The 27,670-nt window shown below is 32.4% G+C and overlaps 1 protein-coding gene across 2 annotated transcripts in view; it reads left to right on the forward strand.

Moving 5' to 3' along the window:
* Positions 1-473: 473 nt before the first annotated feature.
* Positions 474-27,670, forward strand: part of LOC146993096 (serine/threonine-protein phosphatase Pgam5, mitochondrial-like) — a 76,905-nt gene continuing 49,708 nt past the window's right edge. Inside the window, exons 1-3 of one of the 2 annotated variants that reach the window (XM_085806976.1) lie at positions 474-626; positions 18,989-19,060; positions 20,347-20,477. In XM_085806976.1, the coding sequence (XP_085663102.1) occupies positions 18,999-19,060; positions 20,347-20,477 (193 nt within the window). In that variant the 5' untranslated portion in view covers positions 474-626; positions 18,989-18,998. The remainder of the gene's footprint in view (positions 627-18,988; positions 19,061-20,346; positions 20,478-27,670) is intronic. The other variant, XM_085806977.1, reaches the window with a different exon arrangement.

Here is a 27,670-nt window from a genome sequence, read left to right on the forward strand (position 1 = left end):
AAAATCAATACTTACGTGTGAAAAGTAATGCCCGGAATTTTTTTCGAGAATCTATTTGTGCATCCATATGCAACACAAGCTGACATGCTTCAAAAAGAAAAGAAAAAAATTTTGCAATGACAGACTTCCTTGCACAAGTCACGGTGATAACAGGAAGATGGCCGCCACGCTTCAACGTTTAAGTTGAATTTTCCCTCCTTCTATTCTAACCTCCTTGAATCAAAAGGCGGTGCTCCTTGTGTCGACTTCGCCCACCTTGACTTTGCCCAGCCGTTACGTAATCGTCTGTCACACACTGCAGCAGGCGTCTCCTACAACATACTTCAAAATTTTTTTAAAAAATGTTGCAGTGACACGTCTTTCTGAAAAAAAAAATGCTAGTCACCGATCGTAATCAAAATATATATTAAATCAATATTACCTACCAATATTATCAATATTACCTGCAGTGCCCTCTATAAATAAAGCGACACAAGGTGGACTATTTTAGACTTATTTTAGAGAAAAGTGGTCGTCATAGTACCTAGTGTCTCTGACAAAGCAGGTGGTCGCGCGAAACTTCAACGTTATTTCCTTCGATGCTGCGAATTGACAGTAAATTTCATTTTAACTGGAGGATTAACTAGGTATAATTTTCAAAACTGTAATTTTTAAAAGTACTGTTATTTTTTAAATATGTGGATAATGAGTTTTTATTTATTAGCCTATTAATAAGATTCTTCTTAGTCGCCATGTACAAATTTTGGTTTTACTCTGTAAGTTTTTAATAATTTTAAAGGGATTTATCCATAATATTAGCAGTTGTCTTTCTTTAGTTTTTATTTGCAAGTTTCTTTTATTAATATTATGTTCACAAATCTTTGATTTGTTCTACACCGATAAAGTGAGTAAAACCAAATCGTAATCCCGAAGTAAGCATATTTATCTATAGTCTGTTTTATGAATCCAGCATCTGGAGGGAAAAATAATTATTATTTCTTGCTTATTTCCGCCTCTAATCCGTGCTTGTTATTCGTGTATTTTTTTATTATAATTTTTTTACTTATAGAAAATAATAAATTCTAATATTTTATTTAACTTCAATTTATTTCTCTGGAGTATAGCTGATGAGAATTTCTGTTTATTAAGTTTTACATCTGTCATTTCACGAATTTCATTTACTTCAGGAATACAAATCTGTATGTTTTTTTTGTTCATGCTATATCGTATCATAATTCCCCTCTATGTTTTTATAGTAATGTGATAATGTTTGTCCACAGCTATTTTGATAGCATTAATTGAATGATAATGTTAAATGAGCAAATATATCCCTCAGATAAACAATAGAATTTAACTAATTTAATATAAATATAAGTAGAAGCACATAAATACTTAGTTTCACAGCATTTTAACTATGAAAAAAGTCATTAGTAGTGGATTGTCTTCAAGCATTATGCAAAAATTCATTTATGAATTGTGTCTAATGTTTCTGGAAATTAACTGATGTTGTACCTCTAATCCTAATACCCAGAAGGCATTCAGCTTTTATAAGGAATTTGTCCATTTCATCCTCATGAGTTTTTAAAAAGTTCCTTACGTGATGTGCTTGGAATTTTCCATTTGAAGAATCTGGGAGTGATCACTCTCCCACTTCTAGTTCTTTGCTCACCATTCCTTGTTTCTGAGTTAGCAGAGTTTGGTAGTTGATCTTCTAAACTTTGTCCATGGGAATACCTGGAATCATGTCCTTTTACTTCTGTTTCCTGTGCATTAACTCCTTGTGCTGTTCCTCTGATATTCTCTTCAACAGCTGAACTGTTTCTCTAATGTCTTTTCTATTTCTTCTCAATACTGATCCACCTAATCTCATATATGATCTAGGCGGGAACTACTCTGATATGCGCCCTCAAGTCTCCAAATTTCTCAACAAACATTTTTGGCAAGAAACTCCATGCTGCCATATTGCTATCTAAATTTTTTGTCTACATTTCGAACTTTAAGCCTAAAATGTCTCCAAAAACACGGTTTTCACGAATGCAAAAACCACGTTTTGAACACACAATTTAAGCTAAAAATCCGAAACAAAAACAAAAAATTTAGAAAACAAAACTAAAGTTTCTAACCAAAATTATTTGACAAGAGTCCATGTACACGGCAATATGTTTTAACTTAAAAAAAATCTACGAGTGGCACAATCTAGGCAACAAACCAATCTATGAACTACGCACACGCCGCTTTAATAAATTAACATAACAATAAATTTCAAAGAACACAGCATCCTGTTTAAACTTTAAAAAAAAATCTACGAATTGCACAATTTAGGCAACAAACAAATCGACGAACTACGCACACCTCACTTTAATAAATTAACATAACAACAATAAATTTCAAAGAATACCATGTACACAGCATCCTGTTTCAACTTTAAAAAACATCTACGAATTGCACAATTTAGACAGTATGCACTAATTAACAAAATTACTAAAATAAATTTCAAACAGTTAAAAAAAAAACAGCAATAAAGACAGAAATTCATACTAAAAAAACAATGAACATAAAACATTCTATAAAATAAGAACAAGAATAAAATAAAATGCACTTATCATGAATCAATGTTTTTTCGAACAGCAGAAATACAATTTCATACCGCCTTAAACATGTCGCCACGTAATCACTATCGTATTTATGTGACAGCCAGACACACTATCCAGAAAATTCATCTATGGTTCACAAATAAATAAAATAACAAATAATCACAAATCCCTATTTCTATCATGCACAGCCGCTAAAAATAATCTCCCAAATTCTCTTTCCACACCTCCAAACACCCACTGCCCCTCAACAGGATGGTCACGACGATATTTCCTTTTGTCCAACTTCAATTCAATAACTTCCACCATTTTAGCTTCTCAGACACAGAGCATGACGCGAATCAACGAACTCCAGTGAAAGATTTTTCATCGTCAATGGGGTTGCCATACAACATGCAATCGCGCCAAAAACCAGCGCAGAACACATATCGCCACATTTGGTGAAATTAGGGCGTATACAGTCAAAAGTCGTTAATCCGGACACGTCGGGACTTCGGCGATTCCGGATTATAGATCATCAGTTTAAATCGAGTAAGATGGCATGCAGAAATTACAAAATTAAAAATATGAAACCGTAATTTATGAAATAAAGAATAATTATGATCTAAAGGGTATGAAAATTTACAAAAGAAAAAGCTTAATATTTATTTGTTTACTTTATTAAACATTTCTTTCAATGTAAGTTGTTTAAGTTACTTCGTTTCATGTGATAATACTTTCTCTTTAATTCTATTAAACAGACATAATTTCTTGTTTAGTTACAAGGTTCCACTGTTCAAGTCTTATAATTGCTGTGTCGAGAATACTGACTAATTTGTCAATCGAAATTTTTTCGTTTTCGATAACCACTGTGCCACTTTCTTCACTATCGGAAGCGAATTATAATGACGAGGAACTTGATTTAAATCATATCAAAGACGGAGTACATCGAGATGAAATACTACATTTAGTAAGGAATTATAAGCCAAATAAAATAAAAACATCTGCCCTGAAGATAAGGATAGTGCTGACAGATCAACTTCCAATTCATTGCGCGCCGTGGCGTTTCTCCCCCACTGCCGCAGAGCAGCGTGAAATTGATAAACAGATTTTGCTTTGTAGATCCTTTACGTATTAGTAAATCTATATCGGAAATTCTATTTGACATGATCGAAAGTTCAAGCTTACTTTTATAAAATTGCTCTAACAGTCTGCAAAAAATAATAAGCCGGATCCAATTCGAAGATTAAGGAACAACGCAATCTGCAACGTTAACTGAATTAGATAATTTTAGCTTAGCTTATACCGTCCGTTATACATTAAACGCGCGAGCGTAAACGTATTATGTGCTTGCGCACACGCATATTCGCAGCCGTAAAGGTCTTACACGCACGCGTAAACGCCTATGCTCATGCATGAACGCGACGCATGCACAGAAAGTTTGTAGCTTTGAGGTCCGGATTATGGGTGTCCGAATTAACGACTTTTGACTGTATCAGAATTGTACCTCTGGGCGTCTCATATACTTCTTCTACAACTGCTGGTTTCCAGCGATTATCTTGATATACACTAACACAGTCTCCTTTATTTAGCGATGGTAATGTTTTTGTATGATGACCATAATATGACTTCTGCTTAGTTCTTTCTTGGTTGATTTTTTGTTTTAAATTTTTTAAACATGAGGTTTTAGTAATTCTTCGGATGTAGGATGAATCGTTCTTGTTCTTCTACTTATAAGTCGTTGAGCTGGTGATCCTAACATCTCATTAATTGGAGTGTTCCTATGAGCTAACAATGCTAAATAAGGATCAGCATGATCTGCTTGAGCTTTCTTTAACAAGTTCTTGGCCGCTTGTACCGAACGGTCTGCTAATCCGTTCGACTGTGGATAGTATGGACTGCTTGTTATATGTTTAAATTGGTATTTCTTTGCAAATTCTGCAAATGTTTTACTTGCAAATTGAGGTCCATTATCAGATATCACTGTCAATAGTATACCGTATCTTGTAAAATGAATTTTCATGTAACTGATCACTGTCTGACTTCGAGTATCAGGTAGTTTGGAGATATCAAAAAAGTTGGAATAGTAATCTACAATTAATAAGTATACATCTTTGTTAATCTCAAATAAATCTGTTGCAACTTTATACCAAGGTAAATTGGGCATAGGCTCTCTTATCTTTTTATTCTGGTATTCATTACATATAGGACATTTTGAAATTTTATCTATCTGCTTGTTCATAAGTGGCCAAAACAAAACATCTCTAGCTCTTTTCTTACATTTTTCTATACTAAAATGACCCTCGTGAATTAAATTTAACATCTCTTTTTGTATAGATAAAGGAACAATTACCATTCCTCCTTTGAAAAATGTCATTTTCCATTGTCAACTTATCTCTGTAGTCCCAAAATACTTTGACTTGAGGTTCTACCTGATGTTTCCTTTCTGGCCAGTCTCTCAGAGCATATTTCTTTAAGTACTGTAGTGTAGCATCACATTCACTTTCTTTCTTCAGTTCATAAATTTTGTCATCAGATGCTGGAATTAGTGTGCAAATTTTTGTATCTTCATATATATATATATATTGATGAAATTTGGAACATCCAAAAGTAATAGCTAAAAGCTCTTTTTCTATCTGAGCATAATTTTTCTGACTTTTCGTTAGAGCTCTGGAAGCATAAGTAATTGTTGATTTTCTTGTAGTAAAATAGCACCTAATCCTTCAGAACTTGCATCTACTGAAAGAGTTACATCCGTATTAACATCATAGAATTTTAATACGGAAGCTTTTGCAATCAATTCTTTAAATGTTTTGAAAGCTTTCCAGTACCAGAGAACATTTTTCTCAAGTAACTGTCTTAATGTTGCAGTAATAGTAATTAAGTTAGGAATAAATTAGGCTAAATAAATAATTCCCAAAAGTCGTTCTAGAGAAGACCCATCTGTAGGTTCTGGCATTTTAACAATTGCTCCCACTTTAGAAAAATCAGGTTTTAGTCCATTTTCACTTAACTCATGCCCTATGTAATTCACATGATTCACTTTTATTTTACATTTAGCCTTATTGAACTTCAAATTATTTTCTCGTGCTCTCTGGAGTACTTTTTTAAGTCTTAGCTCATGTTCCTTTTCATTAGATCCCCATATTAAAAGATCATCTATAATACATTCAATGCCTTCTAGACCTTCTATTATTTGGCTTAATTTTCTTTGGCAAATTTCTGGAGCTGAACATATGCCAAAAGGAAATCTTTTAAATTTGTATCTGCCAAAAGGTGTATTGAATGTACACAAATTACTACTTTCTTTATCAAGCTGGATTTGCCAAAAGGCACTATTAGCATCTAAAACAGAAAATATTTTGCATTTGGCAATCTAGTGACAACTTCGTCAATGGTTAACATAGGATAATGTTTTCGTTTTATAGCTTTTTTTAAACCTCTAGGATCTAAACATATTCTTATTTTGTTCAGTTTGACAACTGTGGCCATTGAATTTACCGATTCAGTTGGTTCTCTCGGTTGATCTTTGGATTATGGTAACTTGGCGATTTTTTGGCGAAAATTTGGTGACCAACTCTGCTACAGCAACCCTCTATTTTTTTTTTTTCCGCCGCCATTTTGTCTTCACGAAGTAAAGACATGTTTCTTTTCTTTTTATTTACTCAACACTTTTTCCAACAATCTACTAGCCGAATTACATTTATGCTAGAAATTGTATGTAACAAAACTGCTTAATCATGACAAATATTAACTGCAAAATTGGGAAAAAGTGCACAATTGCAAACTCCTTGCACGTTTTTCAGAATAGCATATACACATAAACCATTTACGCGTCAATTTATTTTTACTTAAAAATCCCAGAATTGCACAAAAATGGCATTGCGCACACTCTTAACTTTATCCATCTACACTGCTATTTTCTCATAAATTACAAAAATTTGCACGAAAATGCAGGAAAATTTTGTGAATCTTTAAACTCGGTAAAAAGCACATACATGAAATTACCTGATCGCGAAAAAGTATGTACCCTTTTCAAGGATGAACATTTCCACGTATAAAATAAATAAAATATCCAAAAACTTTTACCTCTAAATTATTTATTATATTATAAACGTCACCAACGAATTTATACCGCAAACATTAAAAATAGTTACAACTACTTAGTGTCAAATATTTAAATTATTTCCATACACGTTTACTTCAACTGATACGTATACCAAATTGCTACAAACATAAAATTCACAAAATAACTATCATTTAATTAAAATGTTACTAAACCATATACACGTCGACTTCTTTTTACTTAAAAAAAACATCCCAGAATTGCACAAAAATGGCATTGCGCACTCTCTTCACTATATCCATGTACACTGCTTTTTTCTCATAAATTAGAAAAATTTCACGAAAATGCATGAAAATACTCAACGTATACTACTCAAACGTATTCCAAAATACTACAAACATATAACTCACAAAATCACGATCATTAAATTAAAATATAATTAAATTAAAAAACACTACTTAAAATATTAATAAAAATTAGATTACAATCCCAATTACTTTAAACTAAATCATTGCTAATAACAATTTTCCAATAATACCATATTAATTTATTTACTCCTTACATTTAGAACAATGCATAAAAATAATATCCTCAAATGATTAAAAATACTAACTTACCTAATCTTCTTCAGAATCTTCATTACGTGGCACGCACACTTCCCTACAGAAAGAGTTCCAATCGGCTGCAATACCACTGCTAATTTCTAAATCCGAAATCCAGTAGTCAACTGGCAGTCTATTCACCCAGTAATAAGAAATTAATAAAATTTCACCCATACTCAAACTACTTTCAGCAAACCACGTACCCTTCCTTACACTGTTTCACAGAATGTCCATTTTCACCAGATTTCTTGCACCGCCATTCAAACTTATCTGTAATATCCTTCCTTTCACACAATCTCATTTCATTCCCACATTTTGGACATTCATTCTTATCCGCAATTAAACCTACACTCGTACACCATTCAACCAATTCTTTTGAATTATCAGATAAATGCATTAAAAATTTAGAATTCACTTTAGATAGCGCCATGCAATCCGAAAATTAATCAACACTATTTCACGCAACACACAATGAAGCTTAATACAAAATAATATAGTACTACAGATATTTTTCCATTTACCCCTTTTACGATTAAAGAACTGTAATTCGTCCATTAATGTCACATGACATATCTCATGATCTCTCATTTCCCTCACAAAAAATAATGTGTAATCGGAACTGAGTACTTCTCACATTATTACCAAAGTCTTAGGTAGTAACCTTTATCGCCTCCGAAATGTTGCCAAACTACCTGTTACCATAATTCCAAAGATCAGCCGTTCTCTCACTTTCTCAATAACATTTAAATTTTCCATTCTTTCTAATTCTTTCTTCACTTTTTCTCAGCTATGGGTATTTTTCTTGGAGGATGAATTACTAGCATTGCATCTTGTTTTAACTGGACTTTATATTCTCCATTGAAATAACATAAGCCTTCAAATACATCTTTGCATTTCTCCAGTAAGTCTTCAATGTAAACAGACATTACGTTTTGAATCAAACCTAGTTGCAAACATGATTTTAATCCTAATATAGAAGGTACTTCTTTGTCAATAACTTGGAATTCCACAACAGGACTATTTTTTCCATATTGGCAGTTAAGTACAGTCAAAAGTCTTTAATTCAGACCTCCATAATCCGGAATGATCTCAAAGCTACAAACTTTCTGCTCAAACAGTCAAATCTGTGCAGAGTACGTACTTTCTGTGCACAATACATTTACGCATGTGCGTTTAATGTATAACGGACGGTATAAGCTAAGCTAAAATTATCTAATTCAGTTAATGTTGCAGTTTGCGTTGTTCCTTAATCTTCGAATTGGATCCGGCTTATTATTTTTTGCGGACTGTTAGAGCAATTTTATAAAAGTAAGCTTGAACATTCGATTATGTCAAATAGAATTTCCAGTTCTGGAGCTGCCAAAAGATCTACAAAGCGAAAGCATGTTTCGATGTCCATCAAACAAAAAGTGGAATTGCTGCAAAAAATGGATAAAGACATATCCTTTGTTTCTCTAACCATTCCAAAATCTGTTTATCAATTTCACGCTGCTCTGCGAGGCAGGAGGGGGGGAAACGTCGCAGTGCGCAATGAACTGGAAGTTGATCTGTCAGCACTATCCTTATCTTGAGGGCAGATGTTTTTATTTTATTCGGCTTATAATTCCTTATTAAATGTAGTATTTCATCTAGATGTACTCCGTCTTTGATATGATTTAAATCAAATTCGTCGTCATGAATACACATCAAATAGTTTTCTAGTTGCAATTTTCTAATTTCGACTATGCATAATGTATGCTTTACGCATGCGTGCGTTGAAAGAAATGTTTAATAAAGTAAACAAATAAATATTAAGCTTTTTTTTTTTTTTTTTTTTTTTTTTTTTGTAAATTTTTATACCCTTTAGATCATAATTGCTCTTTATTTCATAAATTACAGTTTCATATTTTTGTAATTTCTGCATGCCATCTTAGCAGATTTAAACTGATGATCTATAATCCAGAATCGCCGGAGTCCTGACGAGTCCGGATTAAAGACTTTTGACTGCACTACTTTTCCTAAAGTATCCATTTTTTTCCCAGAGAATGTGACTAATCTTTTAATTTCAGACTTCTGTATAGGAACATTTAGCAATTTCACTTTGGTTTTAGAAATAACATTGCACATTGCTCCCGTGTCTAACTGCAAATTTAATTTACTTTTATTTGCATTAACATCAACAGTCCATTTCTCTTCCTTGTTATCTGAACTAAGGTTTAATGTGCCTACATAAAATTCTAACTCTTTCTCAAAGTCATGATTTATTAATTTCTCTATTTTTTTTTTTTTTTCCTTGACTGCTTCATTTTTTTATTATATAGCTTTTACAATAATTCACAAAATGATTTACCTTTTTACAATTATGACAGATTTTTCCATATGCTGGACACTTTTGATATTCATGAGATGTTCCACATTTAGAACAAACTTTCGTGTTTTGTTTCTTGGTATTTACCTCTTTGTAGGTATTTTTATTATGTTTACTTGTTTTCTTTTTCACTAAGTTTGCAACAGTATCTTCATCTTTTATGATTTTCATTTGATGTGCACTTATTTCAGTAGATCTGCATATATCAAGAGCTTTTTCTAATGTTAATTCTGTTTCATGTAACAATCTTGCTCTCACAACATCATCTTTAATACCGCAAACAATTTTATCCTTTATTAAACTATCCGTTAATTGTGCAAACGCACATGTTCGAGCTTTATTTCGAAGGTCAGTTGCATATTCATCTATGGTTTCTGACGCGGTTTGATTTCTAGTAAAGAATAAATGTCTTTCATATGTAATGTTTGGCTAATCTTTGGAATATGGTAACAGGTAGCTTGGCGATATTTTGGTAAGGCGATGAAGGTTACTAGCTGGGACTTTAGCAGTGTACATGGATAAAGTCAAGAGTGTGCGCAATGCCGTTTTTGTGCAATTCTGGGATGTTTTTTTAAGTGAAAATAGATCGACGTGTACATGTATACCGTGTATGTGCAATTCTTAAAAACGCGGCAAGCAGTTTGCGATTCTGCACTTTCTCCCAATTTCGCACCTAATCTTCGTCATGATTAAGCACTTTTGTTCTATAAAAGTTCTAGCGTATGCGTAATTCGGCTAGCAGATTGTTGGAAAAAAATGTTGATAAAAAAAAAAAAAAAATACATGCCTGTACTTTGTGAAAACAAAATGGCATCCAAACAAAAACTAGCAGGTTGCTGTAACAAAGTTGATTGCCAAATATTCGCCAAAGAATCGCCTAGTTACCGTAATCCAAAGATTAACCTAATGTTTTTCTTAGGAATACAATCTTCCGTAAATTTTGTCTTAATTTCATTTAATTTAATATCTTTACCTTCTTCTATAGGAAATGTATTACAGTCAAAAGTCGTTAATCCGGACACCTATAATCCGGACTTCAAAGCTACAAACTTTCTGCTATACGTTGACGCATGCGCGCAATACCTTTACGCATAAGCATTTAATGTGTAACAGACGTTATAAGCTATGCTAAAATTATCTTATTATCTATTTCATTTAATGTTGCAGATTGCGTTGTTCCTTAATCTTCGAATTGGATCTGACTTATTATTTTTTTTGCAGACTGTTAGAGCAATTTTATAAAAGTAAGTCGGAACTTTCGATTATGTAAAATAGAATTTCCGATGCTGGAGCTGCAGAAGGACAAAGGGAAAGCCTGTTTCAATGTCCATCAAACAAAAAGTGGAATTGCTGCAAAAAATGGATAAAGGCTCCTTTGTTTCTCTAACCATTCCGAAATCTGTTTCTCAATTTTACACTGCTCTGCGCAGGGGGGGGGGGGCACGTCGCAGAGCGCAATGAACTGGAAGTTGATCTGTCAGCACTATCCTTATCTTCAGTGCAGATGTTTTTATTTTATTCGGCTTATAATTCCTTACTAAATGTAGTATTTCATCTCGATGTACTCCGTCTTTGATATGATTTAAATGAAATTCCTCGTCATTATAAATATCACAAATACAAATCAAATAGTTTTCTGGCTGCAATTTTCTAATTTCGACTATGCGTAATGTATGCTTTAGGCATGCGCATGTTGAAAGAAATGTTTAATAAAGTAAACAAATAAATATTAAGCTTTTTTTTTTTTTTTTTTTTTTTTTTTTTTGTAAATTTTGATACCCATTAGGTCATAATTGCTCTTTATTTCATAAATTACAGTTTCATATTTTTAATTTTGTAATTTCTGCATGCCATCTTACCAGATTTAAACTGATGATCTATAATCCGGAATCGCTGAAGTCCTGATGAGTCCGGATTAAAGACTTTTGACTGTATATATTTCAAGACCACAAATTCCTATTACAGGAAGAAAAGTATTAACTCTTACCTTCTCTTCTTTATTATGTAAACCACTAGCTACTTCATATATTTTGAATGACTGCAGCCATCTTTGCCAATTTGAAGCAAGATTTCCATCTAATTTCATCGGCTCTGGTGGATTTTAAACGTTCCAGTAAAAGTATATTTTAGGGTACTCCTAGGTGAAGCTTGGCAATTTTTGGTGGTACATGGATACCAAGTTTGTGCAATTCTTTGACTTGTTATTTTGGCCTGTGTAGCGGCGATTTTAGGCGAAAAAATTGCCGTTTTGCAAGCCAAAATAACAAGTCAAAGCATTGCACAAACTCGGTATCCATGTACTCATCGACCTATTTCCACTTTCAAAAAAATCTCCGAATTGCACAAAAATAATATTGTGCACTCCCTTGAATTTATCCATGTACACATCGACCTATTTTCACTTAAAAAAAAAAATCCCCAAATTGCACAAACTATGGTTTACGCATTCTCATGAGTTTGTCCATGTACACATCGATATATTTTCACTTAAAAAGTCAAAGGAGCACCCAATTCTACAGTAGAGGCAAACAAAAAATACATAATCTCAATAAGCTACATTTTAAACTAAACAATAAAATAATTCTACTACATTCAGCCATTGTACCGTCTAAACAATGAAACAAGCAATGTACTTCCTAAGCAACACACACCACAAAAGCCTTTGCAAAACATCCCATGATTCAAAATTTCCCAGAATAATGCAAACGATTATGTCATAATAGGGTTTCCATAATGTTCAGCTACTCAGGTTACCATAAATGATACAACTTGGTGAAAAACGAAACAACTTGGCGATAAATGAAACAACAACTTCGCGATAATACAAGGGGTACCTTAAAGTCTATCCATTTTTCCATTTTGAAAGCAAAATACTCCTGATACCATATAAAATAATGTAGGTACACCTTTAGTTTTTAGGAACCATTTAATTATAGAATGTATTGTATTACAGAGAACTGCAATACCAGCATAGTTCTATTTTCATATATGTATCCAAAGTATTGCCGATTACAAGTTACTAAATATTAAATGTTGCCATTTACAAATTATTAAATATTACACAGGAGGTGATGGTGACCCACCTAGTAGGTGCCTCCATAATAAAGAGGCCACTACATCTGGCCTTGTATAAATTAATGGACTGGGTTACACTGTTAACTGTTCACAATCTGCCATTGGGAGGGGGGGAACTTTAAAATTGAAAGCTGTGTCAGAACAAATGACAGATGCCATGAAACATTGGTTTTAATTTAGGGCTTCGCTATTTACATAACTTGCATCACATTCACCAATAACAACATAACTTACATCTGCATTTGTCAATAATTCAAGTTTAAATAGTCACTTGCTACTATTATTATGGGACAGAGGGAGTATCATTTTTTACAAAATTTAAACCAACTTATCAAGAATTGATTGGGTTTACATATGAAGCCACAACATTCATCAAGCTTGTCCATTATTAGTGCTAAATCATACTGTTTGGTGACAGTTTTTGTTTAATTCAAATCATAGTCCTATTTGGGCTTTATGGCAAAAGTACAAATTTGCTTAATTTTATGTTAAAAAAAGTTTCCAAAATTTGAAAATATTCCCATTACTTGAGCTTTTTGGTTAGTTAAATGCCAGATATTCAGCCTTTTACTGTGAACTATTTTTCTCATAAACGTCATACTGCCATCTGCATCCATAGTGGTTTTTAACCACTCTAATTGAACTACGCTTTTGAAAACTACTAATTCGTATTCTGTGCTCAACTTTTGGAAGCCAGTATATATTTCTGTATGGCATGGCAATGCAGTAAGAGAAGGCAATACAAACTTTCATGAAAGTGAATTCTATGGAAATGATTCACACACCACAAGCATGTAATGCATTTATATGCGAAAGCATTTGTGATACAACTTGGTGAAACAAAATTTAAACCAACTTATCAAGAATTGATTGGGTTTACATATGAAGCCACAACGTTCATCAAGCTTGTCCATTATTAGTGCTAAATCATACTGTTTGGTGACAGTTTTTGTTTAATTCAAATCATAGTCCTATTTGGGCTTTATGGCAAAAGTACAAATTTGCTTAATTTTATGTTAAAAAAAGTTTCCAAAATTTGAAAATATTCCCATTACTTGAGCTTTTTGGTTAGTTAAATGCCAGATATTCAGCCTTTTACTGTGAACTATTTTTCTCATAAACGTCATACTGCCATCTGCATCCATAGTGATTTTTAACCACTCTAATTGAACTACGCTTTTGAAAACTACTAATTCGTATTCTGTGCTCAACTTTTGGAAGCCAGTATATATTTCTGTATGGCATGGCAATGCAGTAAGAGAAGGCAATACAAACTTTCATGAAAGTGAATTCTATGGAAATGATTCACACACCACAAGCATGTAATGCATTTATATGCGAAAGCATTTGTGATACAACTTGGTGAAACAAAATTTAAACCAACTTATCAAGAATTGATTGGGTTTACATATGAAGCCACAACGTTCATCAAGCTTGTCCATTATTAGTGCTAAATCATACTGTTTGGTGACAGTTTTTGTTTAATTCAAATCATAGTCCTATTTGGGCTTTATGGCAAAAGTACAAATTTGCTTAATTTTATGTTAAAAAAAGTTTCCAAAATTTGAAAATATTCCCATTACTTGAGCTTTTTGGTTAGTTAAATGCCAGATATTCAGCCTTTTACTGTGAACTATTTTTCTCATAAACGTCATACTGCCATCTGCATCCATAGTGATTTTTAACCACTCTAATTGAACTACGCTTTTGAAAACTACTAATTCGTATTCTGTGCTCAACTTTTGGAAGCCAGTATATATTTCTGTATGGCATGGCAATGCAGTAAGAGAAGGCAATACAAACTTTCATGAAAGTGAATTCTATGGAAATGATTCACACACCACAAGCATGTAATGCATTTATATGCGAAAGCATTTGTGCAAACTTTATGCTCTTATAAACACTGTGCATATTGTTTACTGAGGATTCACAAATTCCTCCCCCCCCCGTTTTTCACTGGAGGGGTTTCTTGGGAATTAGAACTGGTTGCCCTATTGCATTCTGGGCGACCTGCCATGCTACATTCTGATGCTGATTCATCAAACCTCAGTATCTCGGGATTAACCACTGAGCTTCAGTGCCTGTCCTTTCTACATGATATTGCTCCTTTGGTATTCGATTTCAACATGTTCAACAGAGGCTAAGCCTTACCTGTGCAATGTGTTTGTCAATATGTGATCACAAATGTTTAAATCATAAAATGAGGACTATGAGACATTTTTCTTATTGCACACTGCATTTCTCTTCAGCATTAATTGTTAATTATTGAAAAGCCTGCGCTTTATATCATACTTCTCAAGCAACACAGTCATTGATATTTCTTACATATGTTACCAATGAAGGTATACACTGTATCATACAGTGTCAGAGATGTACTGTTACGACTTCTGAGTTTAAAATAGTCTGCTTAAGCAATGTGGTAATAATTGTGCAATGCTGTACTTTGCACCTATTGTTTTGTCTACCCCTGAAAGTTTATTGGCATTTTCAGGAAGTGTAATAACTTTCCTTAATAATAATTTGAATAATGACTAGTTCTTTATATAAACACATAATAATTTTACTTTAATATAAACTTTCTCATTGAAAACATGATTTAAGTATTAGTGAATACTGAGAAGAGGGTAACATTCTGAATATTATGTAGTAATTTAATATGTCGTTTACAGGGCTTAGGTGGACAGAAGCGTTTAATATGCAGATGAACTTCTATGGAAATAATAATCTTGCAAATATGGACTCTTGTAACAATAATAATGAAAACTAGAAATTTACCTTTAGGTTACTTATTTGACCTTTCACTTTATGCTTTGAAATGTTTAGGTTGCGTTGCATAAGAAATGAAAGGCAAATGTATATTAATATATATCATATAATTTAATTATACATTATTATGTATTATTTATGTATTGGTGGTTTTCAGTCTTTTCACTGCATGCCTCCCTCATCACATATCAGATTTTTCATTCCTCTCCAAGCACTGCAATTTTATTTTTATGTTTGACAAATCCATGTAATTTATTATTCTGTAAGTTAATATATTTAATTAATATAAATAGGGATGCATTTTTATTAGTGTATTGGGCTTAATTGTGGCTGGGTTTAAATTTTTCATCCATTCTTGCATGGGATTTCAATTCCATCATAACCAGTCTTTGCTTTTAGCTCTTGGTTATAGTTTGTACTCCTGATTGGTTGAAAATCACTGGCGCATATGTAGCTCTTGTCAACTAGCATAGTCTATGATTCTTTAATTATGTTTAAATAGAATAGGTCACTTTCTGTTCTATTTACCATAATTTCCTGAAAAAAGGCCACATCAGTATAAATGCCACACTCGAGAAAAATGGCTGAAAAAAACTAAAATTACGCAGAAACGGCGCAATAAATTAAATTGCACATGAAATCGTCATGGACGCAAAATCTTGACCTATGTCCTGATATATGATACATCAGTTAAGAAAAATGCTCCAAATGAAACCATAACTCAAAAATAAATTCGGACTTCAGCTTTGAAGGATTTATTAACTGACAAATCTAATGGTTGCAAGATTTTTGTCAAACCACCAGGAATTATTGCTCAGGTCGTAGGCAGTTTTTGACATCTGGTTTTCGTTGACTCAAGTAACTCAAAATGCATGGAATCCATTATCAACAACCCTTTTGTCACTGGGTCCAGTGGACTTGCACAATTAAACAAATCTTTCTCAAAGCATGTCTGTTTTATGCAAATTGTTGAGGTCCAGTGTAGTCATATTTGAGATCGACCTCTTTATGCTTCTGAATTTTTTTCGCTGGGGCTTTGATTTGGTGTCTTGGTTTTGACTGAATCGGGTCTTTTGTACCCAGCGTGCCTATTCATATTACTATTACATAGTTGATTTGTAACAGTACAGACAGTGGCAAAGATGCCATGTAATTTGTCTTACCATAAAGAAATGTTGCAAAAGTTATTAGATGCATCAAACTGGTGATGAATGTATTGAAGAAAATGAGGATGGAAGTGCTTGTGCATTGTTACTTCACATGATATTCTTTCTCAGAAACTGATATACATTCCGAAATGAAAGTGAACATGACACAAATTGCTTTATTGGAAAAAAAAAAAAAAATTATCAAAAACGATAAAAAAAAAAAAAATGCAGTGTTTGCCCAGTGGAAAAGCACTGAAAAATTAAAAGTAGTGTGCGGAATGTGAAAAATATATGTATTTGTAACGCACAACGCATTGTTCAATGTGCTGCTAACATTTGTACACTCTGTTCAATGTGCTGCTGACATTTGTTGTTGCATTTTTTTCTCTGTGTCTGCAGTGCTAACAAAGAAAATAAAGAATCAATGTATTTCCCCCCTATGCTAATATATAATGCAATTTTCTAATCCTTTAAGAAAATTTATTTCATTAAAGCATTTGGAGAAATTAAAAATTTTAATCTGCATTTTTTTTAAAGTTTCATCAAAAAATTTATTATTTGCATAGATGTAACACTTTTTCTGAAGATTTATAATTTTTTCTTCAAAAAACACAAATCGGGTCTTTCGGACCCAGTGTACTTGCTTGTGCTCCCGGGTTAAAAACAATCTAAAAAAAATCGATTTGTGCTGAAGGGGAAAATAAGCTGAAGTTCGTTATTGCAACACAGGTGGAGTCGTGTCCACCTTTGAAAACAGAATCGCAATAGATTTACAGTGGGAAAGGCAGGGAAGAGGAGAAAATGGTTCCTGGAAGATTCATCCAATGGCAGAGAATAGACCATTCAAACTGATGAGAATGCTGATTTGAAAGAGGGAAGAATGTTATTGTTATGAGATTCTATTTAGGGTGAATAAGGCACGTAGGTCCGTTCAAGGGAAAGAATGTAAACAAAACAAAGTTCACAGAAAGCAACCGAGTGGTCTATGGCGAGCCGAAAGTCCTCTCAAGAGGTAGGGGAAGAGGGGTGGGAGACCGCTCCTGCTCAGGATGCTGTCCATAAAAATTGGAAGCAGAATGGAGCGAAGGGGTACTGTCAACTGTATGGTGCTTAAGGCAATATGTATGGTGCTCTTACCAATGACAGGCGCAATCTTGCTCTCCTTGCCACAATGAATTTCATGGGGTTGTTCTGATATTACCATCAGACAGGTGATATAAATCACAACAATGAGTGGTCTTTTGTGTGGGAACAGCGGCAAACTAAGTACAATGACATCATAGGAAGTGTATTTTTTTTAAGTGCACCTAAGCGCCACATGGGTAGAAATGCCGCACTTGCTGAAAACATGTAAACGCCGTGGCGTGTCTTCCAGAAATTATGGTAGTTTTATAATTATTATTGCATCATACTTGCACTTTCTGTTTTGTCTGTCCCACAATGTTTTGTGGCAATTAAATAGAAATTAATTTTTCGTATTTATTAAGCCTAACATTTTCAGTGCACTTTTTGAAATAAAGAATCTTTGAGAGAGAATGATTATATGACACAGTGTAAGGGAAATATTGGATAAAAAGATTGAAAAACATTGATACATAATAATCTATATCTGGTAGTTGTTTAATTATTCTAATAGCTACTAAGCTGTCACCAAGTAGTGAATTTTGAGCTAGTTATGAATAAACATGATGTAACAACACCCTCATATCATCTGCACTTCTGTTAACCCGATTGATTCCCGATAAGCCGTGGTTTGTTTTTAGGAACAGGGATGTAAACTAACTGTTATTGCTGGACATTTTTCATGAATTTTGGAAGAAGATTAAAATTCGAGATCTGCATCTATACAATTGTAAGCAGTGGATTATTTTCAGAGTTATGGACTACTACCTTAAAAAAGTGTGTATTGATGAACAAGATATGATATTGCCAACAAAACAATAGATTGACACATTTATCTGCAGGAAATGTGTACTTGTAGCATTCCTAACAGAGCTTTTGGTAAAATCGGAGGGCTAACAAAAAGTTAACAAAACCTGTTTGTGAAGCACAAAAATGAAAGGAATCAAATACTGATTGTTTATTAAATAAAAAAAATTGTCAGTTTCTTGATAATTGTGCAGGAATGATTGATGCATCTTTGATGGGATCTCCATCAAATTTCATGGTTTGATTGTAGCCAACTTTCACAGTCGACAGTATAATATGTCATACAGGTGTATGTATTTCTTTGATCATATTTTAATAGAAAAGAATGTGTGTCGTTGAAATATTCAGAATTTTTGCCATAATAAATATTTTTTTCCATCTGTCATATTTTTATGGCTTCTTTGTTTAGAATTTCATTTATGCGTCAATGAATATGACAAAATTATAGTGTTTTGCATTAAAAGCAAACTACATTATTTTAAGTATTATTATTTTTTATTTTGCAGATCATTCATTATGTATAGGAAAGATATGTATATTTGGAAAAAATCAAAACCATGGAATTATGATTGGGACAAGTAAATTATTTCTCAGTGTTTAGTTTTTAAAATTCTATTTACAAGTAATGTATATTATTGGATTTCACATTAAATTTTAAATAGATTTATTTATCATTAAAGTATTTCTAGAAAATGTATTAATATCTGTGCATTAAATAAACATTATGCAATTCAATAAAATTCCAATAATCTGCACACCTTAAGACCAAAGATTGTACTGGTTAGAAAATTGTGCAGGTTATATATCAGATCTTTTTGATAGAAAGGGCCTCCCAGTCTTGAACTGTCAGTTTTTTTCAAAACAATATAAATAGCTCTACTCGTCTTAAAATACATAGCAACGCAAGATTTAGGCAAAAGGCAAGTTAAAAACTGCAAAAATTAATGGGATTTAGTGATGCAGTGCTAGTTTAGCAACTTACCAGACTATCAAATGCAATTTTGAAAGTCGGGAAAGCAGCCAATCTGATATAGTTAATAAAAATAATTAATATTAAAATTATTACTACTACAGATTAAGTTATCTCTGGGCTAACTGGCATTCTTGCCTGTTACTTTCAAACATTTGCTGGCTTAGGGAAGTCTCACCAAGATCAATAACAGTGTACTGATTGGTGTTATATTAATGTTAGGGCCATAGTTTTGGCATTTGAGTGGTTGAGCCTCAATGTCTGCATTACGCTTTTTGCCACTTGAATCTGAGGTGAGTCTTAAATTCTGTTGCCCAATACTTTCCTAAATTCTAAAATTTTCAGTATTCGTAAGCTAGGCCACCTAGTGCAGCCGCATCTGTTCTACCTCTTCTGGCACCGACTCTGCGGAAGGGCATTTTTTTTATACGACCTAAACAACAGTAATTGAAGCCTCAATGTTGCACTGTCTATATGTCATCTTATTAGTTTAAATTGATGAACTGTACTTACTAGTTAAATCTCCTAAACACAGAGTTGCCAAAGTCGCAATTCTGGATCTCGGACTTTGTATACATTTCTACTAATAGGTTTGTTTGCACATATAAGAAACAGTTTCCATTAAATTTATCACTGAATTTTCTAAAAATTAAATTTTTCTTTATTTGCATCAAAAATGAGTGGATTATTGCATTGTCATAAATAAACCATTAATAATAAATGACATTTTAAAAATACAGATCAGGCTTTTTTACTCTTTCAGAGCTTCTTTTAAGTTAATATTATTTTTATCCCATTTATGCTTTTATATATTAATATTTGTCTAATGTATACTTTTTGAATTTTCATGTTTGTTCATTTTATTTAAATAACCTTTCTGTATGAAACATTTAGTCCTTCCGTGGCAGAAAAGAAATCTCCATCGACATTTACTCGCAATATATTCCTGATCCGTACTGCTCATTGGGACACTACTTATCCTAAATATCGTGTATCTAAAATAGTCAAGTTTTTAACTCCTTTAGGTGAGCAATTTTTCCTCCAGGCAATATTTATGACAGGTTTTCTGATGTATTTGGTCTTCTGGAAAGTTCTGCAGTTTCTTGACAATGACGTATAAATGAAGCAGTACACAAGCATAAGAAAATTTCATTGAATCACATAAGCATAATTCCATTCTATGACTTTCATTATTTCTCTAAAAACTGAAAAATTCCCTTTTTAAGAAAATAATTGGGTTTATTTTTAAAGTATTTATCAGGTTGCTGTTTGACAGTTGCCAAACAAGTGAACCCCAGGTCATTCAGGGAACTTTGAAGCAATTTGAAGTGAAGGCAAGGTCTATTGTATGTGGGAGGGTCACAAAACATCCCAGGTACTTTCAATACGTGGTTGGCATTTATTAAAATGTTGGGTTAGGTATTGTCATTGTTGCGACTCCTATTAAGCATTTCATGTTTCTTACTATTTAATAGTTCGTTTTGCAATTTTGTCTGATAAATGAATCTTGCAACCACTTTTGTTTTTGAATGTTGTGATCGGAAAAACTCCCGTTCTAAGCCATTAAGTAAGCAGCAGTTAAGTTACATTACTGAGATGCTGAATGTTTTTCATCATTAAGATGTATGGATCGTTTGACCATTATACTAAACTCTACATGTAAATAGTTGCATTTATCTGTATGTGTTTTTAAAGTGAAATAAATTGTATATTATACGAAGTTAGATCTTGTGTTAAAACAGTCATGATGGAAGACTGCCTTAATGATTAGTCGGTTCTGGGTGTTTTGCTTCGAGCTCTTCTTTTAAAACTTCCATTTAAGAATAAGTATTTATCCAAATTTATTGTCTAAGCTGATGGCAACAATTCATGTTATATAATTACTTTGTAGTTCCATCATACACAAAGCTTTACTTTTTCAAGCCTGCCTCCTAGTGTTACTAAAGAATGTTTTGGTGTACTCCATTTTTTTCCAGCATTTCTGCATAGTATCCACTTTTCATCTCCAATAGTGAGCTGTTTTAAAAAGGAGCTTTTTTTTATTTCCTTATAGCAAAAATAATATGCTTAAATTTGTGCCAGCATACTTTGTTATGATATTATGGGTATACATATAGCAGCTTTCGTAGGTAATCTTCTTCAAACGATCATATACTGTACTTTTTTAAAAATTTATTCTGTCTGATAGTTCCTGAACTGTGCAGTGATAGCGTCATTTTATTTATTACTGTTTGCAGAGGATGTGGTCCAGAACAGGCCTCATCTTCGTAGCTGAAATTTTTGTGCTTAAACTTCTGAAACCACCTTTGAATTATGTCATTGGAAACAGCACTTTGTCCACATATAGAGTGAGTTTTACAGGCGGTCTGATTAGTATTTTTTTCTTTTTTTTTTTTAAAAAAGAGAGCCTAATATGATGAAGATGAACTTCTAGGTTTTTCTTTCTTAGCACTGCACCAAACAAAAATGATGCCACGCATTTGCTAGAATATGTAATATGAACAGAAAAGACTGTTTAAACATCTACTTTAATCAAGATCATTCCATATAAGCAGTGAGAAAATAGTTAGATGAAAACATGCTTCGATTTGAAAAACTACTGAACTTTCCAGTTGATACAGTAACTAAAAATTTGTGCTGAAATTCTGTTTCTGATAGTGTACTGAGAACATAATTTAATTGTATGGTTAATTCTGTATTTGCAATGTTTAATGTAAATCATTACGATACAATATTAAATAAAAATACATTGATAAAATGTATAAAACCATTATGAAGTTTGTTAAATATATGTGTTTCAAATAATCACTTTTAATAGGCTTTTGCTATCTTTATTAAGTTTTAAAAGGAGCATTTTTATAAAAGTGTAGCAAAAAAAAACGATGGGAAATAGTTCACTTTATAGCTTATTTCGATTATGTACCATATGTTTTACTTGAAATTAAGTAAAAAATGAATGATATATCTATTAGCAGCATTGCAAATTATTCTTGTAATTCAATATTTTTGTATGCAAGTGTTAACAAATTTTAACCTGCAATCAGAAGTAGAATTAAAATTTGACTAATTTTAAAAATTAGCCACAAGCCTTTCTTTAAATAATCACATTTTTTCATGCATTTTCATTTTTGTGATAGTTATTATCTTCATTCAGATTATGTCAAACATTTAGAATAAGTGTAAAACTTGATCCTTACATGTGAGAGTATGATTTGAATTGACCCATCTCCATCCCAATTTTATTCCAGAGCACCGTAGGAGATGGATTCTAAGGTTCTCTTATCCCTTCCTTGCCTTTAACTATTGTAGGAGACTTAGGTTCAAAATCACACTTATGCTGCAGAGGCAGTGTACATTTACAAACACGCATACCTTCTTTGAAACTCAAAGCAAGGCCCAACAATATGTCAGTTTTTTTAACCACCATACTGAGAAGGTTGTTATTGATAAATCATTGAAGCAGTATGGTTTTCAGCGTAACTAGAGGTGATAGTTTCTTATTCCCGTCTGTATTGCAAATCTTCTTTTTTTTGTTTTCTGAAAATAAGCTAATTTGATCATAAACAAGTTGCCTTTCATTTCATAATGAATGATTAATTTTGGGAGATCTGTCAAGATTATAATACTTGAACGTTCAACTCCTATGCTTTGTTGATTCAGACAATGATTATATATATATATATTCACTTTCTGTTTGGTTTTTCCAGACATCCCTAAGAGGCTGAAAAGCTTCCATTTGTTAGTTTTGAGCCAAAATAAATGATTCCCCCCCTTTAACTCATTGCTAGTGGGTAAGCTTGATTCTAGTATTTGATTCCAAAATCTCAGATTTTCCATTCTGAAATCAAGATCAGTTATTTGAATACTGCGCACTGTTTCTTTATAATTTTATGATGAAATCTTTCTTTTCCTTTTTTTTAAACATTTTTGATTACAGATTATTTATGTCATTGGTACTTTGCTGCTTGATTGACTTCTGTCTTTAATGAAAAATAAATAAATGAAAATTTCCTTTCTCCTCATTGTTCTAAAATCCAAATATAAGCATATAAGGAATCCAAAATATAAGGGAAAAAATCTTTCTATATATACATTTAACATGTGCATATTTTTAAAAAAGCAGCATAACATTTTACTAGAAAAGAAATGGAATGCTTGTTTTAAATTTAGTAAGGGAAATGGGGTACTAGGATAACCTTTGAAAATTAAGATCCAGAGGATTTTGTAGGGGTGTGCTTAAAAAACTACTTTCTTGGCTTGTGCAGTTCCTGATAAGTGTAATATAATTTAGTAGAAGAAAGTTTTTTTTTTTTTTTTTTTTTTTTTTTTTTTAAATCTGAGCTAATACTATTTTTGCTATGCATAATTGAGTATACTTGAAATTTGTGGCATATGAATGTGGTAACTGAAGCATTATTTTTATTCTTTTTCTGCTAGATAGAAAAATTGTATAACTGAGTGAGTTATACAAATGAGAGGCTGAGATTACCAATTGCAAATTGAATATTTTATTTTCACTGATTTTCAAATGAATGTATACTAATTCTATGTCATAATGAACTGCTTTTAAGCTACTCTAAGCAGTTTCCCCCCTGATTTAAATATATTATTAAAAATTTGAATACAGTCAAAAGTCGTTAATCTGGACTCGTCGGGACTTTGGCGATTCCGGATAATAGATCATTAGTTTAAATCTGGTAAGATGGCATGCAGAAATTATAAAATTAAAAATATGAAACCGTAATTTATGAAATAAAGAACAATTATGATCTAAACGGTATCAAAATTTACAAAAAGAAGCTTAATATTTATTTGTTTACTTTATTAAACATTTCTTTCAATGTAAGTTGTTTAAGTTGCTTCGTTTTATGTGATAATACTTTCTCTTTAATTTTATAAACAGACATAATTTCTTGTTCAGTTAGAAAGTTCCGCTGTTCAAGTCCTATAATTGCTGTGTCGAGAATACCAACTAATTTGTCAATCGACATTTTTTCATTTTCAATAACCTCTGTCTCACTTTCTTCTTTATCGGAAGCGAATTATAATGACGAGGAATTTGATTTAAATCGTATCAAAGACGGAATACATCGAGATGAAATGCTACATTTAGTAAGGAATTATAAGCCAAATAAAATAAAAACATCTGCCCTGAAGATAAGGATAGTGCTGACAGATTAACTTCCAATTCATTGCACGCTGCAGCGTTTCCCTCCCCCCCCTCCCCGGGCCGCAGAGCAGCGTGAAATTGATAAACAGATTTCGGAATTGTTTGAGAAAAGAAGGTTATGCCTTTATCCATTTTTTGCAGCAATTCCACTTTTTGTTTAATGGACTTCTAAACATACTTTCGCTTTGTAGATCCTTTACATATTAGTAAACATATATCGGAAATTCTATTTGACATAATCGAAAGTTCAAGCTTACTTTTATAAAATTGCTCTAACAGTCTGCAAAAAATAATAAGCCGGATCCAATTCGAAGATTAAGGAACAACGCAATCTGCAACATTAACTGAATTAGATAATTTTAGCTTAGCTTATACTGTCCGTTATACATTAAACGCAAAAGCGTAAACGTATTACGCGCATGCTCACACACATATTCGCAGCCGTAAAAGTCTTACGCGCCTGCGTCAAGGTTGACGCAACATGCGGAAAGTTTGTAGCTTTGAGGTCCGCATTATAGATCATTCCGGATTATGGGTGTCCGAATGAACGACTTTTGACTGTATTTTGATTTTAATTATTTGAAAATATTTTTTGTATCAAATTAATTATTACGTTCTGTGCAACCCATTCTTGAACTTGCTATTATAGTCAGGTCTTTTTCAGGCACAGTGTACCGAAACTTTTGGTCAGTCAAATTTTCGATTACACATAGATCCCCCCCTCTGCTCTCTTTGGTTTTTACTTAACCTGATTTGACAGCATTTTAATATGATTTTTCAGTTGGCAAAGTGATGGACTATATGTTGTGATTTTAGTATTATTTCACCGTGCAAAAAATCCAAAACTATGGTATACCAAAGTGATAATGTAAATGTTGCTATACATATGGGGCTAGTATGTAAAGATGTATTATAATTTTCAGTATTTAGTAAAAATTACATTTAGTAACTTACTTAGGTTTTTACAAATATTTGACTGAGTTTTCTTTACAAGTTTTAAAAAATACATTGTATTGTATTATTGAAACCTGAAATGTAATATTAAAGATTTTATGGCATCTTAAATTTTATTGAGAAAAATATGATAATGACTAAGTAAGTTTGCACTTAATATAGACAAGTTGTATGCAAGAATTTTGATCTAATCTGTTTAATTTCAATTATAATGTCAAATTAACACATATATTTTCTAACACAATGTATTTTTGAATAACTAAATTATTATAAATTATTACAATGAATTCTTTAGCAAAGTATAGCAGAACCCAATTATTCATGGTAATGTTGGCCAAGACTAACCCAGTTGATTGAAAACTTAAATGAAACTGAAATCATTTTGTATTGGAAATTATGGATGTAAAGAATTTTGCAAATATGTATGATACAGTTCCATTTATATGCCTGCTTTTTGTACCTTTTTTAATTTAATGTATAGAAAAAAGGAAGATATCCGGATTTAATTTAACTGTATGTCATTTATTTTAAATTTAATACATCTAGTAGTTTAAAGTATGAAGATGTGTATTATTCATGTTTCTATTATGAGTATATGTCTCTTACTGCAATTAAATACAAATTGGTGAAAACAAATTTTCTAATATGGACGATATTCAGAATGGTGACTATGCATTTTATTTTCTAATAACTGATCATCGACAAACACAAGTGAACTATTTTATCTCAAATTCCTCATTGTGTTTAAACAATATTTTTTGAACTTTCAGCATTAAATTACTTTCTCCATAGATATCTTGAAGAATTTTTTAAAGCCTTTGTCTCTTGCATTTCTTATTCAGGTGTTAAAGCAATGAAAAAGTTAATGACTCTCTATGCCTTTTTCCTGGAAACTTTTTAGTAGTACTCTGAATGGTCTGTCTGCAATCTTCAGATTTTATTCTGGTGAAGATGGTTCTTTGTTCATTTATGTGTGGTCTAAAAGACATTACATTACATGCAAAGTCTGTAAAAGTACTCAACCATTGATTAGGTAGTTAAGACTGCTGAGTGCTGCTTGTTGACCCTGGATTCGAACCTAGTGAAACTGGCTTGCTATACAGGTGTTTTTATTTTCCCTGTGGTGTGACGTGAATACATGCTAGTTTCCCGTAAATCCTCCACAAAGGCATCTTTTCCCTTAGGCACTTAGCCCTCGAGTGCTTTGCCGTAACTATAATCATATTATAATTTTCTGACTTTTTCCACCTTTAGTGTAGTGATGACAAATCAGGTAAGTGCTTAATTTGTTATCATAATTTTACATCACATTCTATGACTAGTTAAATAAAGAATAAAGCTTGAATGACTAGAAAAAACTTAGTTAACTGAAGGATTACTGTTTGTTACTTGTTTGATAAGTTTACTGTTTTATTTTGATAAGTTACTGATTTGCTTGATAAGTTTACTGTTCATTTCATTATTCCAAGTTTAGAGTTTATGACAATAAAATTTTTTCCTGCTGAGATGTCAGAAGTTATAACCACTTGAGGTCCAGATTATAGATCATTCTGGATTATGGGTGTCCGATTTAACGACTTTTGACTGTGCCAGCAACAGTAGTAGCCGCTCATCTGTTGCACTATGAAGTTTTCTGACTTCTCTCGTCAAGCAGATGGTGAATAATATTTCTCAGGTCGACTATGGTTACAAAAATTAAAATGAAAAAACAATATTTACCTTTCATATTAAATCTCCTTGTCGAATGGCTACGACTCAGGTGTATTTTAATGATGCTATCTAAAGCTTGGTCTAGAGCAATCATTTATTTGCTTTGAATCAATTTTTTGTTCTAAGGCAGCTGTTCTTGCAAATAAAGCGTCATTAACGTTTGGAGAAACAGCATAAATTTCTTTTTCAGATTTCATCTCAAGAATTTTGTCAGCCATTGTGGCCAGGTTCTCTAATTATTCTTCACTGACAAAAAGAATATTCTTTATAAAATCGGGCATCTTATCCAACCATAATGATTTTGGCACTTTTTCCGGAAAATCGTCTGCAGGTAGACTTTTCACATGCTGCAAAAGTTGACTTGATTTATAATGTCTGAGGTCA

Source organism: Stegodyphus dumicola, chromosome X1, assembly GCF_044657685.1.
Source record: "Stegodyphus dumicola isolate Sdum_Otavi_A_Nest chromosome X1, ASM4465768v1".
Lineage (NCBI taxonomy): Eukaryota > Metazoa > Arthropoda > Arachnida > Araneae > Eresidae > Stegodyphus > Stegodyphus dumicola.